Source organism: Microcaecilia unicolor, chromosome 4 (genome assembly GCF_901765095.1).
Source record: "Microcaecilia unicolor chromosome 4, aMicUni1.1, whole genome shotgun sequence".
NCBI classification, from domain to species: domain Eukaryota; kingdom Metazoa; phylum Chordata; class Amphibia; order Gymnophiona; family Siphonopidae; genus Microcaecilia; species Microcaecilia unicolor.
The window spans coordinates 289,938,334-289,960,118 of NC_044034.1; the positions used below are offsets into that span (position 1 = coordinate 289,938,334).

The 21,785-nt window shown below is 42.0% G+C and overlaps 1 protein-coding gene across 1 annotated transcript in view; it reads left to right on the forward strand.

Moving 5' to 3' along the window:
- Positions 1 to 21,785, forward strand: part of FAM178B (family with sequence similarity 178 member B) — a 161,214-nt gene that overhangs the window by 117,549 nt on the left and 21,880 nt on the right. The window contains exon 3 of the mRNA XM_030199598.1: positions 4,875 to 5,030. Coding sequence (XP_030055458.1) covers positions 4,875 to 5,030 — 156 coding nt within the window. The remainder of the gene's footprint in view (positions 1 to 4,874; positions 5,031 to 21,785) is intronic.

Sequence of the window (21,785 nt, forward strand, 5' to 3'; positions counted from 1 at the left end):
TATGTGGAAAGGCTAAAGTGGCAAGGGCTCTTCAGCTTGGAGAAAAGACGGCTGAGGAGAGATATGATAGGGGTCTATAAAATAATGAGTGGAGTGGAACAGGTAGACGTGAATCAATTGTTTACTCTTTCCAAAAATACTAGGGGGCATGCAGTGAAGCTACAAAGTAGTAAATTTAAAACAAATCGGAGAAAATATTTCTTCACTCAATGTGTAATTAAACTCTGGAATTCATTGCCAGAGAATGTGGTAAAAGCAGTTAGCTTAGCAGGGTTTAAAGGTTTGAATAACTTCCTAAAAGAAAAGTCCACAAGCCACTATTAAGATGGGGAAAATCCACTGCTTATTTCTAGGATAAGCAGCATAAAATGTATTGTACTGTTCTGGGATCTTGCCAGGTACTTATAACCTGGATTTGTCACTGTTGGAAACAGGATACTGCTTTATGGACCTTCGGTCTGTCCCAGTATGGCAACACTTATGTTCTTATGTAGGTTATAGATGCTCTAATTATTATCCTTCTAGGTGTCATCACATTATGCCTCTTCCACCATAGTGTTCCGCACCTCAGTGATCTTGTCTGAGGCAGCAGTGTGGACAGAAGTACTAAACACCTTATCAGTCAAAGCATTGCCAGTGTCCAGTTGTGGATACCAACAAATCTTCATGTCAGAGGGAGGTTTCTTCTATTCCATCAAATATGGGCTCTCATCACCTCCGATCACTGGGTCTTACAAACAATTGGCAAGCAAGACCCCCAGACCATCCACCAAGAGAGTCTCATTTCAACTCCCTCCAACTCCAATTATTTCAAGAGGAGCTCTTGGCCCTCCTCTGGCAGAATGCAATAGAACCAGTTCCTCCACTGGACAGGGGTCGAGGGTTCTATTCCAGATATTTTCTGATTTCCAAAAAGACAGGAGGAATATGTCCAACTCTCGATCTACAAGACTTAAACAAATTTCTCCAGAACTCAACAATTGGGTATATGCAAAAGGAGGGTATATATATGAGTATATGCCACAGCTCCTTGAGTGTTCACAAAGTGTCTTGTAGTAGTAGCTGCAGCAGCACTTCACAGATGGGGCATCCATGTCTTCCCTTACCTGGACAACTAGTTAATCAAGGCAGCCACTCAGAAATCTGCCACCAATTCCATGAAGTCAAAAATACAACTCCTAGAACTCCTAGGATTTGTACTCAACTTTACAAAATCACATCTTCAACCCGTACAGACTTTGGAATTTACAGGGGGCTCTTCTTGACACAACTGAAGTTGAGCATTCCTTTCTCAGAAGAGGGCAAACAATATAACACATCTTACCACTGAAGTATCCCAGGCGACTCATATCTGCATGTCAGATGCTCCGCCTTCTTGGTCACATTGCCTCAAGAGTTCATGTAACACCATAGGTTCACCTTCACTTTCAAATTCCACAGTGGACACTCTCCTCGCAATGGACTCAGGCCACGGGGCCCCTTTCTGCCCATATCCAGGTGACTCCACAGCTCTGCCACTCTTTTTAGTGGTGGATGGTGTTGCACAATATAACCTGAGGCATCCCATTCCAACCTCTTCCACATCACAAGGTTCTCACAACAGATGCTTCCATGATGGACAGGGGAGCACACCTCGACAGTCTCTATACACAGGGTTCTTAGTCCCCACAAGAACAGAGATATCATATCAATCTTCTGAAGTTGTGTGCAGTCTGGAACACTCTCAAGACCTTCCAGGATCAAATTCTCAACCAGGTAATATTAGTACACACAACCAGGTGATGATGTATTACCTGAACAAGTGGGGGGGAACGGGATCTTACCTCCTCTTTCAGCAAGCAATTCAGATATGGACATGGGCGGCTTCCCGAAATATCTTCCTCAGAGCTGTTTACTTAGCTGGAAATCAGACTGTCCTAGCAGACAAGCTCAGCAGAGTCCTTCAAACCCCACGAATTGTCTCACAGTGCCTCAATCATCTATCAGATATTTCAGCAGTGGGGAACACCGGAGATAGACCTGTTTGCTTCTCCTCAGAACTTCCCCAACTCTGTTCCAGACTCGATGCTTCCAACCGCATAGCCCCATATGCCTTCCTATTTCACTGGGGGAAGGATCTTCTCTATGCTTTACCCCCACTGCCCCTAATCAGGAAAATGCTTCTCAAAATTCGTTGAGACCAAGGAACCATGATTCCAGTTGCTCCTTACTGGCTTTGACAAATTTGGCTTCCTCTATTCCTAGAGTTGTCACTCAAGGAACTATTCAGGTTGGCTCTTTTCCCAACTCTCATAACACAGAACAAAGGATCCCTTCTTCATCTGAACCCTCATTCTCTAGCCCTAATGGCATGGTACCTGACAACGTAGAATTGCATTCTTTAACCATTCCTCATGCAATCTCTCAGATACTTCTTGCTTCCAGAAAAACCTTCACAAGAAAATGTTACACCTAAAATGAAAAAGGTTTTCTCTCTGGTGTGCCTCTAAGTCGCTCAACCCTATCTAATGTTCTCTACCTACTCTGGTGGAATACCGTCTCCATCTTTCCAATTCTGGCCTCAAGACTAACTCAGACTACATTTGAGTGCCATCAGTGCATTTCATGCTAAACTTGATAGTAGACCAATTGCAGTGTATCCCTTGATGGTTAGATTCATGAAAGGTTTATAAACCGCCTCAGGTGGTATGGGATATCAATGTCGTTCTCACCTCTCACATGAAACCTCTGTTCGAACCATTACATTCTTGTTTTCTAAAATCTCTAACTTATGAAGTATTGTTCTTGATAGCTATTACTTCTGCCAGAAATCAGTGAGCTCTAAGCCCTTATGACAGATCCTTCTTACACCAGATTCTATCAACACAGGGTTGTACTCCGAACGCACCCCAAATTCCTCCCAAAGGTTGTTTTGGAGTTTCATTTCAATCAATCTATTGTTCTGCCTGTCTTCTTTCCTAAACCACATTCTCATCCTGAAAAAACAGCAGTACATACTTTGAACTGCAAACGTGCTCTAGCATACTATCTAGAATGCACAAAACCTTATCAACAATCCTCTCAGCTCTTTGTATCCAAACTGGTTGAAGTCAGGTGCAGTTTTCTAACCCACTTGGATTATTAGACCCCCCCCCCCCCCCCCCCAAGAAGCCAAAGTTTTGGTGAAACCTGGATCCTGGTTGGAGCAATTGGATCTTTATTTGGACACCCTTCATCGTGCTTTTTTTTTTTTTTAGAGAGCCTACTATGTGCTGGGAGCATAAATGTCAAGCTAAGTACTTTTGACTTTTACTCATTGAATTGTGCAGAGTGGCAAACTTATGAGGATCCTATAAACAATTTATGAAGCTCTTTTGAACAACTTTGGAAGGTGTGATGATTGAGATAAGGATGCCTATATGTGATTGTTATATACACTTTGGGGCACTGTATTATTTCTGAGCACTTTCATACACATTTTAAAAAATTGGACAGTTCTAGAGACTGAGTTTTATAATGTCTGTGCATATGTATTTATTGAAGATAGTTATCTCCCGTTTCTATTGCGGGTTGAAATGTTGTTGTAATATGCCTTGTTTTCTTAAAGCATAATATATAATTGTGTAAATTAAAATCTTAAATGCACAACCTTATTATTTCACCTTTATATTGTTTTATAATGCAGAATCTAATGGTCAGTTGAGACAGAGGTTAAGGATAGGTAGAGAATAAAGTCACATACATATAGACTTAACTGTCAAACATTTTGGACCAGTGTCTCACATTACAAGCAGTCCTATCAACTCCTACATATGCACACAAACAAACACAGATGAAAAACAGGCACGAACCAAATTAGTATACAATTCTAAAAAGAGATGGAAGAGCATAAGAGAAGGGTTTCCATTATTTAAATGGACAACATTAATACTACTTGCATTTATTAGGGGCTAAAACACTGGCATTTAGTTTTATGACCTTCAAGCCCTGTTATAGGATTTAGCTTATGCAGATTTTTTATAACAGGGCACCTCAGTGCTGAAGTCAACTCCAGATTCAGGTGCATTCTGCGGGTCATGGGGACTTCCAACACTGGAAAATAGTGTGTATCCTCACATGTGGGGAAACATACATCCCTTAACACCAGTGAGCAATGGAGACCTCTACTGCTAGAAAACAACAGAGGGTCAAGTACTGAAGAGCAATGAAGGCCCTTAGTGCTGGAGAGCAAATGGGGCCCCAAATTCTAGATACCGATCAACAGCAGAAAGCAGTGGAGTCCTCCAGTGTTGTAGAACAATGGAGACCACAATCATTGGAATGGAAGGAATACCCTGAAACAAGGAAGTAATGGAGGCCTACAGTATTAGAGAATAATGTGAGTCTCAGCACTGAGCAATAATGAAAACATCCATAACACTGAAGAGCAGATGTTCTCAATCCAGTTCTCAGGACACACTAGCCAGTCAGGTTTTCAGGATACCCACACTGAATATGCATGAAATAAATTTGCACAGATTAAAGGTAAAGCATGCAAATATATGCATTTTCTTTATGGATATCCTGACTGACTAAGTGTGTCCCAAAGACTGGCTTGAAAACCCATGCTGAAGAGCAATAGAGAAACCCAGCACCGAGTAGAAGTACAATCCCTAATCATTTAGAGAAGTAGATTTACTTGTATTCAGATTTCTTTTGTCACCTGCAATTGAAATATCAATTTTGTCTTTTCTTACACAGTCCTTCATTTGATATGCATCCATGTATACATGATTAGTGCTAAAACAAAAACATTTCTAAGATTATTATTTTTTGCTACTTTTCCAGTTTCGTTCTTTTCATGCCTTCTTTTTTTTCTTTTCCCCATATTCTTCCTTTCCATTACTTCTTTTTAGAGTGATCTCCAGCAGTTGTGTGTCCAGTTAGATCGACAGATCACAAGTAACATCCGTGAGAGCCCCAGATTCATCTACCGTAGCAAGGTGAAAAATCTTGCCACGAGTACCTATGTGAAATGGCAGGAGCTGCTATCTCAGTGCAGTGCATCCCAGGTAGTTTAACAGATTAATACCTATCCCCTTCCAGTTATGCTGCAAATAACTGATTCATGTAGTCACAGTCTCATCTGTTTCTAAATCATTCTGTGCTGAGTAACTGCTGCAAGGCTCATATTGCCTCTTCTATCTAGAGACACAATGGTAAAATTGTAATCTTCAAGGATAGGCTCTTGTGGGTATGCCAATTGAAATCTCACAAATATGGAGTATCTCACAGAGTCTTCTGGAAAAGAAACTTTTTCAGACATGCCTGAAATTCACAATGCCATCACCTCATGGAGCCCCCTAAGTCTGTTTACTTCTGTGATGATGCAAACATGTAGGGAGTAATTTCATAACTGTCCACTTTTGTGTAATGCCCTCACTTAGAAAATTATTCTAAGAAATTTCCCCATACACATTTACACTTGCTATTATGTGCAGATAGATTTCCCTAGGAAAAATGTATAGATATACTTTTTAAAACTCAAAAGTGTCATGGAAATTTTAACCCCTCTCCAACCCCAGGAATGCCACTCCTCAATGTGGGTAAACGTAACATACTTTAAGGCACAATTAAGGTAATTTTATGACATAGCATGTAGGCTGTGCAGGCATATAGAGGCATATGTTGTGCCTATAATATAAAGGCAATATATGCACCTAAGTAACTTTCTAAAATTGCTTCTCTGATGGAGCCAAGGATCAGAGGAAACAGATTTTATTGGTTGTGTCTTGTTCTATCTGTGGCCAACCGCACCATCATTGTTCTACGGTTGGTTTGTGTTGTTTCCCTTTGGTTTGCTCTATCCCTGAATATCCCAACAAAGGTATACCTGCTCTAGGGCAGGTATAACGTTTCTGCATAAGGTTGGTTGGATAATCCTTATTGGTAGGAGGGACCCTGGGATGGTAACTGGCCAAAGTCCAAGGTTGAGACAAAAACCATAGGACCAGGCATTCCTAGCAAAAGAAAGAGGAAGATGTGGCTTTCTGCCTGAGCCCTCAGGTACTGGTAGCTATCAGGCCCTGGATACAGGTTGGTCCCTAGGCATACAATACCATACACAGCAAAAATGTTGACACAAAGAAAGGTACAGCCAAATGTAATCAAAACAGAAGGGCTGCTTCAGATGCTGGAGCATATTTCAGCAAGAAAATGGTGAAATCAGGGTTTCTAAAAAGTAACAGAATAGGGACAGTTAACACACAGGTACACACTAGAACAGTAGAGGACCAAACTCTGATAAAAGAGCTAGGTGAGGTCTGAGTGTGTGTGTGTGAATATTATATATATATATATATCTACTATAATAAAACTCACCCTCAACGTTCTGAGGACACTGACGTCAGTGAAGCCAAGCCCTGACTTCCTTCAAGAAGGTTCGTGGTGGTGAAGCCACCAAAATTGTTCCGGGCCCCGCCCTCGAGGGCGGAGCAATGGCAGAACAACAAAGGGGTTGGCAGGGAGGGAGGCGGGGGTGGGTGGGAAATCGCTCCGGGCCCCGCCCTCGCGTCAAACGTCATGACGTTGGGGGCAGAGCAATGGCAGAACAACGAAGGGGTTGGCCAGGGGGGGAGGGAGGGAGGGGGGTGTTGGCGACGAAAACCTTGCTAGCGCCCGTTTCATTTGCTCAGAAACGGGCCTCTTTTACTAGTATATATATATATATATATATATATATACACACACACACACTCAAAATAGGAAATGATTTCAAGCAAGATCACCCCCTAAAGGAGGTGGGAGCCATTGAGTAGGTAGGCATGATTAAGCTAATTAAGGCAACAAAACTAACACCTGCTGGTGGGAGAGTGTTTAATGGGACACGGTTTAAAGAGATAGAGTCAACAGGGATTCAGACAAGGGAAGTCTTGCCTCACCAATTTGCTTCATTTCTTTGATGGTATGAATAAATATGTGGATAAAGATGAGCTGGTTGATGTAGTGTGTCTAGATTTTCATAAAGCTTTTGACATAATCCCTCATGAGAGACTCCTGAGGAAATTAAAAAGTGGTGGGATAGGAGACAAGGTTCTGTTCTGGATTAGGAACTGGTTAATTGATAGAAAACAGAGGGTAAAGTTAAATGGCCATTTCTCTCAGTGAAAGAGAGTGAATAGTTTAGTGTTCTAGGGATCTGTACTGGGACCAGTACTATTTAACATATTTGTAAATGATCTAGAAATGGGAACAATGAGTGAGGTGATTACATTTGCAGATGACACAACTCTATTAAAAGTTGTTAAAGGAGATCACATGATGCACTGAGAGAGTGAGACGTGCTCATCTCGCTCTCCGAGATCCCTGCACACTTCAGCACCTATAAATAATCTTTTTTACCGCATTTCCAAAACTAATGCTCCAGTAAATGCCTGCTAAATGGACAAATATTTAGAAACGCCACCAGGTAGTATGGTAGGCAAAGGCGTAAAATGAGAAAAAGAGAAAATGAAAGAAATGGACAAGATGGAGGGGAAGATGCAACAGAGTAGCCAACCCTTCTCAGCAGAACAACTGTGACAACACTGGCAGTGGAAGCAGCTTTAGAGCCAAAGTTGGGACAACTTTCCACTTTCGAGACCCTCCTAGCAGATGTGAGTAAATAAACAGGCAAGCTAGAGCAAAGGGTTTCGGTATTAGTGTTACAAGAAATGATTTATTTTGGGGAAATAGCTCTAGAGCAACTCGCCACTGCTTATAATTTAAGAGCAGGTGCTGTATTTATAAGTTTTAGGATATTAATTTCTCCACCAATCACCAAAGGTGATAATTGCAATAAATTAAATAAATTAAATATATATATAGCTTCAATATACTCAGAACACAAGAGACCGTATTTTTAGCTTCAAAAAAGGTTGCTTTAATATACAATTGCACACGAGAGGTAGGTTTTAAAGGGATCTTAGAACAGATAATCTGTGCGTAAAATAGAACAAAGTAGCAGGTAGATCAAAAGTTATGTTACTTACAAGTCCTTGTTACACAGTATGAACAGCATTAGGTAAGCACATGTTTTAGGAGCAAGGCATCAGCGGACCCCAAAGAGAGCAGCAGTTTCCAAGAGAGGCAGGTTTCCAGAGGAGGCAGGTCCCGAGGAGCAGGTTCCAAGAGAGGCAGGTTCCAAGAGAGCGAGCTGGGATGTTTCCAGGCCTTTTATAATGTTAGCAGAGAAGCATGGTGTGTGCATGTCTTGGATATTTTGCAAGGCATTATGGTTAATGTAGTCTCATGTCTGCACACGACCCCTGAGTCCTGGTATGACATCACGAGACTTACAGTCTGGATTTTGCTGGCAAATGTCTTTTGATGTCCTGTTCAGTCTCTGGGGCAGATACACATTACAAGTCCTTCCTTTCTGCACATGTCTGGAAGCTGATGGGAGGGGCAGGTATACCTTTGACAAGCAAATGTCCTGTTTATGCTTCCTCTGAGTCCTTTGTTTTATTCAGGTGCCCACCTTAGTCCATCTTTTGTTAGGTGGGAGGGCAGAGGAAGCTCTTTTGTGTTTGTTAAGTGTGTGTAGTTAAAAAGGAATGGAGAGAGAGAGGCTTGAAATGAATATTCTCCAAAAGCTGCACAAACATATATCTTCAAAAGATACACAAATATATTGGTGTATATATAATCCAGCAAACATGCTACGTATTTCAGTAATAAACTGATACCATTACATTCCCTCTCTTGGCTCCGAGTGAAAATAAATTTTTTAATATATTGGAATGAGGAGCCATAAAATGAACTATAAAAGCTAAAATTAAAAAAAACAACTCTAGTACAGTAGCATAATAGCAAAGGTACTGAACTGTTTACATGGGCATGTGTACTGGAAGAGGTGAATCTTTTAATAATGGACATTGAACAGACTGGGCCGTGCAGGTATTTTCCTGCCGTCATCTACTATGTCACATCACTATGAATCTTGGAATATGTCCTTAGCTGGAATATGACTGTTATAAGCAAAAAGACTCATCATTATTACTTTTGTTTACTCATGACTTACATTTAGGTAGCTAGGGTTAAGTTTTCTGTGGTCAGTTTCATTAGGCTTCAGTTCAGTCAGGTGGCAGAGTATGGCTTTGCTCTGGTTTAAAATAGGATTGCAAGTACACCTTATATGACTTCAGCCACACAAGCGTCATTTTGCTCTATTTCCAGAGACCACCTCTTTTTGTGTCACCTGCTCAGGGGCATAGGCTGCTCCCAAGTTTGTGCCACAGGATATCTTACCCAGTATGCTAGCCAGATCAATAGCATGAGAGTGCACAATTGACCAATTTACCACCGCAATGGGGTGGAACAATCTATTCAGTCATATTTTCAGCGTTTGACATTCCAAGAAAAAATACTCTGTGAATGTTTCCCTATATTCTCTATCTCAGAGGCTAACTGAGGTATTCACAGCAGTGATAAGCAAGAGTGTAAATGTGGAGCTATTATACTACTGTTTCATTAGAAACAAGAAAGACATATGTATGCAATTATAATAATTTCCTAGGTTACTATTACACACAAAACAATTATTCCTATCAATCCTATGCAATAATATTTACTTAATCATTGACCAAAAAAACAAAAACAGAGTCATGGTATAGTGCCATGAACTACCTTTCAGAGAGAAACTTTTTATTTTTCAGAGAGAAACCTTTTATGGGTAATGAGTGTGGTAAAAGGTTACCATATTTATCTGCTTTAGCAGTGTTTAATGTAGCAAATTAATAAACAATACTCATGTGTTTAATGTTGTAAAGAATTTAGAAAAGATATGTTAATTTTCCTTTGCACACAGCCAATATTTCATTCCAGAGAGAGCATTTTGTGCGTACTGGCTGTAATGCAGAATAAACTAAAAAGGTCAGAAACATTCCCTGTACTGATTGTACCTGATAGATCATGTAAAGAGAAACCTTTGCTCATATTTTTAAATATATACATGTGAATATATAACCTTAGATAGCAATTAGTAGAACTTATTATACGTGAGCCATAGCTTGAATGATTCTTTTCTATAGCTTGCCTGCCAGTGAAAATGGTCTCTCTTTTTTTTCTTTCTTGGACAATGTGAACTAATGGAGGGACTGTTAGTAGGGAGGGTCTATGAATGTCTGTGTATAATTTCTTGGTACCCCATAACATAAAACAAACATGTAACATGGAGACCACATGACAAACAAACAAAGAACTCTATTAGGCCTTTAGGTCTCCGATCGTCCATTCCAGATCCAGGATTGAGCTTAACCTGCAAATAAAGCACAAGAACACAAAAGCAACGTACGCGGCATCCATCTTGGATTTGCCAAAGCATTTTCATTCATTTAGAAATAAGCAACAATTAGCAAAATTATATATGGTTTTTATCTCAAGTGGAACAGCATAGATCCGTTTATTTTTAAAATATAAGTAGAACAGGATCGGATCTATTTATTTAAAAATATATCTGAGATAGCCATATATGTATTAGTTACTAGCACCATTAAATCTTAGATTTAATCTTAGATTTACACTCGAACTCTGAAAAAGACAGAAAAACACATTATACATTAATTTAGCAGGTCACATGGCTCTCCGGGTTCTGGTGGGGGGGGGGGGGGATCCCTCTCTTGTTCACAGTTCCTTCCCATAATCTTATATCATTGTATGCGAGCAGCAGCGTGCAGTGCAGACAGGCTTTACTTTCTTAAGCTTTCGTTTCTTTTCTATAAAAATAAGCATATCTTGTTAATTCACATTAAAGCACAATATTAAGTTTCAGCTCCAGCGGGAGTTACCTATTATAAGGAGGCATTTTTAAAACTTCTTACCCAGTATTTTAGTTTCAACTCCAGTGGGAGTCACTCATCAGAAAAAAGACATTTCTAAATCCTTAAACAATATTATATCAAAAACAAATTACAACAGAAGCTATCACAGAGAGACATTTTAAATCTGACTTATTGCAAAGAGACATTACTAAATCTTAAATGTTCAAAAGAACAATAGAAGCTATATTTTTAATTAAAAGAACAATAGAAGCTACATTTTAAATCAAGAGAACATTAAAAGCTACATTTAAAATTAAAAGAACAATAGAAGCTACATCTTTAATTCTTATCAGTGTTACAAAGGGCCATTGCAAAAACTTTTTCTATTTTCCGGTCCAACATATTTTAAAAATTAGCACCTGGATTTCCCTGCCATCTGCAGAGTGGGTCATGCTGTGGAGAAGTCCAGTCCAGGCTGGATGCGTCTCCTCATGTTTAATTGAAATTAAATTGCAGGAAGGGCTGACAGAATGTCAGTTTCTGGTCCAGCAGGACCTGCAGTTATAAGTTTCTGTTTATCTGGCGGCAAATTTCTCTTTTTATTGTTAGCTATCTGCACTATCTGCAAGGCTCCATGAGATTTTAAAATGTCACATGCTTGCTGGCGGTTTTCAGTAGCTACATACTGAGGAGCTGATTTCTTTATTAGAGGTTCCCTTCTATGGGAGCTTAGATCAGAATGCAGCCCAGTGTGCTGAGGAGCTGAATCATGAGCATTTAAATTAGACTGCAGAACAGGTTGTGCATATATGTGCTGAGGTTTTGGATGTTGTGAGGGGGTCTGAGAACTAATGGTTCTAGTTGAACATCCTGCTACAAGTGTGGACGGTGATACTGTTACCACAGCTGAAACAGGCATGGCTGTAGCTGTATTTGGGTCTGGAGGAGCACATGGGAGACCCATAATGGCTGACCCCTGCAAATGTGAATCCTGTACATGATCAATGTTCTCATCTATATGTGGCATCTGCAGTGTTAATTCCCTGATTAAATGCTTCAAGTCTGGAACCTGGCTGGCCTGCATTTCTAAAGCTAAAATTTGGGCTTTCATTTTATTTTCCTGAGCTGCCTGGCTTTGTACCTGCATTCTAAGGGCGTCTAATTGATCATTTAAGCAACTAGCCATTGTGATTAGAAAATCCTTTTCTGTGTTTACCTGCATGCATTCTCTCTCTTTGGCCAGTAACTTCTCATTCAATTCTGCATGTTCTTTTAAGGCTTTCTTACACATGGTCAACATTAACCAAGTGCATGCAGAAACTCTCTTGCTCCCTTCCTTAATTGAATATAAATCAATATCAGAGGGGGTGGAAATATCATCAGTTACATTATGGGTCCAAGGATTAGGGCCAGAGGATTCTACACATTGCTTAGGCAAAGTGTGGTTATCTATGTCCTCCTCAAAAGAAACTGCAAAACTGGTTATTTTATGCCAGAGCATGCCTAGAGATTTGATTATAAAATACATAAAGTACATGAGTGCATAAGTACCTAAATAAGACCAAACATCCATCCAGCACAGCATTCTAAATATTCTAAATGCCCTGAAAACCTTATCAGTTTATCAATCGGAAATTTAATTAATGAAACCTGATACTCAGTTCTCTATAAAGCAGCAAAATACAAAAATATAATTTAAGAACACTGCTATTTTATTCTAATTGCACAGAACACCTGCCCACGTTCTCCACCAATTAATATGTTACAAGAAATGATTTATTTTGGGGAAATAGCTCTAGAGCAACTCGCCACTGCTTATAATTTAAGAGCAGGTGCTGTATTTATAAGTTTTAGGATATTAATTTCTCCACCAATTACCAAAGGTGATAATTGCAATAAATTAAATATATATATAGCTTCAATATACTCAGAACACAAGAGACCGTATTTTTAGCTTCAAAAAAGGTTGATTTAATATACAATTGCACACGAGAGGTAGGTTTTAAAGGGATCTTAGAACAGATAATCTGTGCGTAAAATAGAACAAAGTAGCAGGTAGATCAAAAGTTATGTTACTTACAAGTCCTTGTTACACAGTATGAACAGCATTAGGTAAGCACATGTTTTAGGAGCAAGGCATCAGCGGACCCCAAAGAGAGCAGCAGTTTCCAAGAGAGGCAGGTTTCCAGAGGAGGCAGGTCCCAAGAGGAGCAGGTTCCAAGAGAGGCAGGTTCCAAGAGAGCGAGCTGGGCTGTTTCCAGGCCTTTTATAATGTTAGCAGAGAAGCATGGTGTGTGCATGTCTTGGATATTTTGCAAGGCATTATGGTTAATGTAGTCTCATGTCTGCACACGACCCCTGAGTCCTGGTATGACATCACGAGACTTACAGTCTGGATTTTGCTGGCAAATGTCTTTTGATGTCCTGTTCAGTCTCTGGGGCAGATACACATTACAAGTCCTTCCTTTCTGCACATGTCTGGAAGCTGATGGGAGGGGCAGGTATACCTTTGACAAGCAAATGTCCTGTTTATGCTTCCTCCGAGTCCTTTGTTTTATTCAGGTGCCCACCTTAGTCCATCTTTTGTTAGGTGGGAGGGCAGAGGAAGCTCTTTTGTGTTTGTTAAGTGTGTGTAGTTAAAAAGGAATGGAGAGAGAGAGGCTTGAAATGAAACTATTCTCCAAAAGCTGCACAAACATATATCTTCAAAAGATACACAAATATATTGGTGTATATATAATCCAGCAAACATGCTACGTATTTCAGTAATAAACTGATACCATTACATTAGAAGATGCTTCCCTTCCTGCCACAGAGGCCATAGCAAAACTTACCAGCACGGTGTGAGAGTTGTCACAGAAGGTAGACGACTTAAAGAACCGTTCTCGTCAGTTTAATTTGAGAATCATCGGAATGCCAGAAACAGTGGGAGATAAAATCTTGTCGACAGTAATGGAGAAATGGCTGAACAAGGAGTTTGCCTTGTCTGATCATGCGGGCTCTCTGTGTTTAGAAAGAGCACACTGTGTGGGCAGGAAACAAGACCCCGTGAGCAGTGCTCATTAAACTACACAATTACATCCATAATTTGGAGATATTACGAGGATACAGATTGAAATGAGACTCTTTTCAATTTGATGGGAGTAATATACGAATCTTTCAAGATTACTCAGCCTCATTACAGGAACATCGGAGACAGTTTACACCCTTGTGCCAACAACTTCATGAGAGCAACATCAGATTTTTGCTACTTTATCCAGCAATGCTGAAAATTTTACAGCACGGTCAATGGCAAGCTTTTGATAACATCGATGCAGCGAAAAAATGTGTTGCCAAAATTGTGAAGGAACTCTCCGACAGTTCGCCTACCGGATAAGAAAATACTGCATTTGCCCTTTTCTTAGGGGAGAGACACATGCAATAGATGGGAGGTTAGAGTTGCTGTGTGTTTGAGAATAGAACAAACATAATGGTTATACATCAAAATGTATGATAATGTGTGTGTGGGGGGGGGGGGGGGAGTGCAGGGGTCTCAGGCGTTATGCGTGATCCAAATATCTGTCTTGATAGGGAGATGGATGTTCACAGAGGTTTAGCAGAAAGGGTGGGTAAAATTGGGAAGGGAGGGAAGGGGGTGGGCAGGGGGGAGAGTAAGGGCAGAGGTGGGATTGTATGAGAGGCACTGCAAGGTTAATAGGTGCGCAGGGGGTGTGTGTAAATGGGAACGTTATGGGAGAACTGTAAACGTTAGTATGTGGAGGCTGAGGTTCATTGTAGAAAGGAAATTCCCCCGGGGGGGAGGCTGGGCGCCCTGGGGCAGAGATAAAAGAATGCTGCTTTCACAAGTTGTTTCACGGATGTTCTGGATAAACCTTTTAGATGCTCGGTGAGAGTGGCCTCATGGAATGTCTGTGGAATAACTTCTCCTGTTAAAAGAACTAAAATATTGGCAGCCCTGAAAAGACAGAGTAGATAAAGAGGGGCATAATCGAAAGGGATGCCCAGGTTTTTCTGAGGACGTCCTCACAGGACATCCCCGTGAAGGGGCAGGGAAACCTGTATTACCAAAAGAAGATGGACGTCCCTCTTTCGTTTCGATAATACGGTCGGGAACGCCCAAATCTGGAAATTTAGGTCGACCTTAGAGATGGTCGTCCTTAGACTTGGTCATTTCTGATTTTCGGCAATAATGGAAACTGAGGACACCCATCTCAGAAACAACCAAATCCAAGCTCTTTGGTCGTGGGAGAGCCAGCATTCGTAGTGCACTGGTCCCCCTGACAAGCCAGGACACCAACCGGGCACCCTAGGGGCACTGCAGTGGACTTCAGAAATTGCTCCCAGGTACATAGCTCCCTTACCATGTGTGCTGAGCCCCCCCCAAAACCCACTACCCACAACTGTACACCACTACCATAGCCCTTATGGGTGAAGGGGGGCACCTAGATATGGGTACAGTGGGTTTCTGGTGGGTTTTGGAGGGCTCACATTTACCACCACAAGTGTAACAGGTAGGGGGGGGGGCCTGGGTCCGCCTGTCTGAAATGCACTGCACCCACTAAAACTGCTCCAGGAACCTGCATACTGCTGCAATGGACCTGAGTATGACATTTGAGGCTGGCATAGAGGCTGTCAAAAAATATTTTTAAAGAATTTTTTTGAGGGTGGGAGGGGGTTAGTGACCACTGGGGGAGTAAGGGGAGGTCATCCCCAATTAGGGACGCCCTTCTTTTTTCTATTATGGGTTGAGGACGCCCATGTGTTAGGCATGCCCAAGTCCCACCTTTGCTATGCCTCCGACACGCCCCCGGGAACTTTGGTCATCCCCGCGATGGAAAGTAGTTGGGGTTGCCCAAAATCGGCTTTCGATTATGCCGATTTGGGCGACCCTGTGAGAAGGACACCTATCTTGCGATTTGTGTCGAAAGATGGGTGTCCTTCTCTTTCGAAAATAAGCCTGATAGCCTGTCTTCAGGAGACGAGTCTCTCCACGGAGGAACATAAGAAACTACAATGTAAATGGATAGGAGAGGTTTACTCTTCCACGGCGTCGGGGCACAGGGGGGTAGTAACCGTGTTGTTGCATAAATCTCTTGCTTGCCAAACGAAACTGCTTTTTAAAGATATAGAAGGTAGATATGTGGGACCCCAAATCAACTTACAGGGAAGGGAGGTACTACTGGAGTCAGTCTATGCGCTAGTGATATATGATAAAACCTTTTACCCCCGACTACTTTCATGCTGTCATAAATATCCATCGTTACCATTGATAACAGCTGGTGACATAAATTTGGTATTTGACCCATACATGGATAGATCAGGTACGGCGCAGAAGGGGACACAGGGGAGTCATTCGGTATTAGAATCTTTTTGTACCGCGTTGGGCCTGGTCGATACATGGCGTTTGTTGCATCCGGAAGATAGAGACTATACACATACATCACATGCACATCAGTCACAGTCCCGCCTTGATTACATATTTGTGTCACAAGGGCTGCTGTCTCAGGTGCTTTCAGCCACCATAGGACCAGAAGAGATTTCAGACCACATGGTAATATGGGTGGATCTTGAGGCTGCGCCTTACTTTCAGAAAACCTCAGGATGGAGGTGTCCAACCTACTTGTTTTCATCCAAGGACTCTGTTAAATATCTAACAAATAGATGGCAGGAGTTTATCTCCATGAACCACCAACTTATAGATGAGCCATTACTCTTTTGACCGACGGCAAAGATGGTGCTTCGGGGAGATATAATAGCCTATGTCAGTGCAAGGAACTGGCGGATCATACAGGGGATAGTAGAATTAAAAAAGTAGAAGAGAGCAATTAAGCACTGCTATTTGCAGAACCCAACCCCCATTCTATATGAAACTCTAACTGCAACTAGAGTAGCACTAAATAGTCTTCTGCATGAGTGGACCATGACATCACTTATTTATCGTAAATATAATTTTTTTAGGCACAAAGAGCGGACAGGGAGGCTACTGGCGCGCATAATGAAAAAGAGTAGAAGATCACATTTTATACTGGCAATGCGTAATCGTACTGAAGCTATTTCCACCAAATTGGAAGAAATAGAAGAAATTTTCCACCAACATTTTGCTGCTTTATATGAGACAGACGGTAGATACAGATTTAGAAACCAATATTCACCGATATCTTCAGGCAGCGGGGATGCCAAAACTCCCGACAGAACTGGTGGCATCGCTTAATAAGCCAGTGATGGAAAAAGAGTTACAGAAGGCCATTAAAGCATTTTTCCACACCGGGCTTTGATGGGTTCACCAGCGAGTTTTACAAAATATTACAGCCCCATATAGTAGGTCCCCTACTTGACTATTATAACACGGTGATTGAGGAGGGAAGATTTCCCCTTCACGCCAATGCTGTGCTTATTAGCTTACTAGTAAAAAAGGCCTGTTTCCGAAACCAATGAAATGGGCGCTAGCATGTGGCTTTTTTTTTTTTGTGTGTGTGTGTGTATGTGTCACAGAGTTATTTTGTGTGTGTGTGAGTGTGTGAGGGTGCGGTGTGTGTGCAGGTTGTTGATGTGTGTCTTTTTTTGTTTTGTTTTTTCTAGCGGTGGTTCTGTGCTCTCCGTGCTGCACAGATAATGAGCCATTCTGCTGGGGAATGCTCCTCCCTTATTGTCATGTAGTTTCCTCTGATTGGTCCGTCTTACGTTGCCTAGTGTTGCCTGGGAACGGTGTTGTGATGGTCCTTTGTGTTTCAGAATGTTGAGGGTGTTTTTTCTGGTCCGTCATGCGAGGGCGGGGCAGAGAGACATGGTCAGTGTTGTGGCTTCACCACCATGAATCCATGAACCCTTCAGGGAGTGACTGAGTGACTTCAGAACGTTGAGGGTGAGTTTTATTATAGTAGATTACCCAAACCAGGAAGGGATTTCCAGCAGCCGGGTACCTATCGGCCAATCTATTTAATAAATGTAGATATTAAACTGTTGGCTAGAGTTTTGGCAGACCGACTGTCACCCTTGGTGCCTCAATTAGTTGCTGAAGACCAGGTGGGGTTTGTGAGGGGACGGCAGTTGGTGGTCAATGTTCACAAAGTAATCTTAACCATGTTGTGTGGTCAGAAGATGGAGGCTTCCTACTTGGCGGTGAGCATTGATGCAGAACGCGCATTTGACTGTGTGCAATGGCCCTTTCTGTTTGCTACACTGCGCTGGGTGGGAATTCAAGGTTGGTTTTTCCAGGCAGTGTTGTCATTGTACGCGGCGCCCCAAGCAGTGTTACTAGTCAACGGGGTGAGAATGGCAGAGTTTTCAATAACACGGGGGACCCAACAAGGATGCCCGTTATCCCTGTTATTATTTCTCCTGTCTTTAGAACTGCTTCTATGTACGATTCAGGCTAACAAAGAGATACATGGGATGCAATTTCAAGATCACACAATAAAGGTGTTAGCATATGCGGATGATTTACTTTTAACTTTAGATGATCCACAAAACTCTCTCAAACATCTTTTAAAGACCATAGCAGACTATGGGGCGGTTTCTGGATTCCAGCTAAACCTGACTAAATCTATAGCCTTGCCACTCAAGACAGACACTCAATGCAAGTAGTAGAACCACTTTCCACTGCAGTGGGCCCCTAGTCAAATTAAATATTTGGGAGTTATCATCCCAACTGTTCTGTCTAAATTATATGATAAGAATATACTCCCTCTCTTGACAAACACTGAGTACCAACTACATCTCTGGAATACATGCTCCCTCTCTCTGATGGGCCGCCTAGCATTGGTTAACATGATGCTGGTGCCCCGCTGGCTCTATGTGTTTCAAATGCTGCCATTATTTTTAAGGAGGATGGATAAGCGGATGCTGAATAAGGCAATTCAAGGTTTTTTTTATGGAGAGGCAGGCGCCCCAGGCTCCCCATATCGATATTACAGAAGCCTAGAGAGCATGGGGCTTGGGACTGTTGAATATGAAATATTTAACTGTATCATGTTCCATGAGACATATACGAGACTGGTTGTTGGGAATGCAGTCCTTTTCTGCTACTCCCTTAGAATCTTCACTCTCCCCAACAGTGCACCTCAGCTGGCTATTGCACACTATTCCAGGTAAATCAGTCACAGTATTGTATCATAACCCATTTTTCCTTTCAACGAGAACGGCTTGGAGGTGGCTGTGCTGGCGTCATGGCTTCTCAGCGGCAGCTACACCATATTTGGCCCTTCTGCATAACCCGGACTTCCCAGCAGGCACGACTTCTTTGGTCTTTGCCTGCTGGAGAAGGGCGAGAATCTATTACCTAAACCAACTCCTAAATGAGGAAAGGAAGCTGAAGCCCTTAACAGATTTACAGCGTGAATTTGCACTGCCATGGTTAGACTTTTTTGCTTACTTCCAACTGCATCATTATGTTTCAGCCTTAGAATGGATGAATCTTTGTACAAGACACTCTGTACTCAGCACTAAAAATGTTATACCTTTGCAATATCATCATAGTCATTTACTGAATACGACGGAGGATTTAGACTATAAGAGGATTGCAGGCGTCTGGTCTGCTGAGCTGCAGACGGACATAACGGAGGAACAATTCAGGCAACATGTTTTGAGCTTGCAACATAGCTCCTCTTTTCTACGTCACTGGGAACTGCAATGTAAGTTTGCATTATGCTTATATATATCCCCTTCCAGAGCATTTGGAATGTCCAGGGCTTGTCCTAAGTGCAAATATGAACCAGCAACACTAAACCACGTTTTGGCTCTGCCCCCAAATTGCTAACTTCTGGACATCAGTGCTAGCATCTATACTGGAAGCGCCAACTGACTGTACATCCATTGATATTGTTTGGGATATACAAATACTCTAAACACACGCACCCATATTTTTGGCATTTTCTTCAAAAAAGTCATTTTAATTGGTAAAAAAGCCATATTGTTATATTGAAGAGAGCCTTGCGCACCAACGTTGGAGCGGTGGCGCACACACGATTGATTTGTTGAAGCTGTGTGGGGTCAAGGACATTTCCTCTGCGGAAGGCAGACAATTCCAACGAACTTGGGAGGGTTTCTGGGCTACATTGCAGCCAGTGGCGCGCAGCAGACTCTTAAATTGCTAAACTCAGAGCTGTTTCCTCGCAGAGAATGAAGTAATATTTAAAGTGTATTCAAGATAGGGGAGGGGTAGGGGTTTAGGGGTTCAAAAAAGGGGGGTTTGTTTACTTTGTTTGAACAAATGTGCGTTTTATGAGTTGGAAATGTTTGACAATAAGTTTGTTTCGATAACAATAAAAAGATTTAAACATAAAAGTTGTTAAAACATATGCAGACTGTGAAGAATTGCAGGAAGACCTTAGAAAATTGGAAGACAGAGCACCCAATTGGCAGATGAAATTTAATGTGGACAAATAATCAGAATCATAGTTACCTGATGTAAAGTTCCACCTTGGGAGTCAGCAAAAAGATCTAGGCATCTTCATGGACAATACGCTGAAATGGTTTGTTTAGTCTGCAGTGGCAGCCAAAAAAGCACACACAATGCTGAGAATTATTAGGAAAGGGATAGAAAATAAGACAAAGAATACTATAATGCCTCTGTATCGCTCCATGATGTGACCTCACCTTGAGGATTGTGTGTATTTCTGGTTGCCATATCTCAAAAAGATACAGCAGAATTAGGAAAGGTTCAGAGAATGGCAGCCAAAATGATTAAGGGGATAGAACTCCTCTCATATGAGGCAAGTCTTAAGAGCATAGCAGAGGCATAGCCATGTTTTGATCTCAGGGGGCGCAGACTTTTATAAAATAGGCGCTGGTTGGTGTCAGCTAGACAGCAGTGTCTGTGTTGCTGCTCAGGGGCTATGGTGGGCAATGATTAATACAGGCTGTCTCTGTTACGTCCTGCCTACAAGGAAACAGTAGGTTACATCAGGAGGCAGGACACAGAAGAGGTCCCTGGACTGGCCAGAGCAGGCAACCTGTCTTAACTTCAAATAAAAATATTCACATCGTGACCATCACCTCAGGAATAGCACACCCAGTCCGTCCACTGCTAGACAACTTGTTTAAATCAAGATGGGCTTTTGTTTGTGTGGTGACTCTACAGGATGTGAAGAACACTAGTCTTGAGCATTTTTATTTTGGGTGACAAGGGCCTTGCCCCAGAGCCTACTTTCAAATAGGGCTAGACACTTTGTGAAATAACACAAACCCCTGCAAAAAGACACCCAAAACCTATACTGAAAACTTACCACACCATAACAGCCCTAACCCACCTATGAAAAGACAATGCTATAAATATTACAGAGGGACCTAGAGAAGTGTTTCCATAAGTGGTCCTGGAGTACCCCCTTGCCATTCAGGTTTTCAGGCTATCCACAATGAATCTGCATGAAAAAGATTTGCATGTAATGGAGGCAGTATATGCAAATCAATGTCTTGCATATTTATTGTGGATATCCTGAAAACCTGACTGACAAGGCGGTACTCCAGGACTGCCCTAGAACACAAAACTTACCACACCATAACAGCCCTAACCCACCTATCAGATGACAGTGCTAAAGTACACTGGGCTCTGATCACGTGGTGCCATGGGAGAGAGCAGTCGCTGAAAAGCGAAGCTCCCAATCCTCCAGAGAATCTAACTCACTAATCGAACAATAGGGGCTTGATCCGACCCGAGGAAACGACTGGAACAGTGAGAAAAGATACAGAAGAGACAACCAGCACTTACTGGGCAAAAATCGCTATAATGGCCTCCAGAATACCGAGGAAAGACAAAGACAAGCACAAGAGCGTGGAGAACAAGATGGTGGATGAACCTTGCTCCTCGGTGTGCTCGGCATGGACGGCGGAGATAACAGCGGAGGTAACCGCTGCAGTAGAAGCGGCGCTAGATAAAAAGCTGCAAGCTCTATATGATAGAGCGGAAGAAGCCCACGAACGGCTGGACGGCTTTCACTTAGACCTAGACCACCTGCAGCAGAGACTTAGCGATGTGGAGGACAAAGTAACAGAAACGGCGGGGCCTACGGAGGAGATGGTGAGAAAAATGGC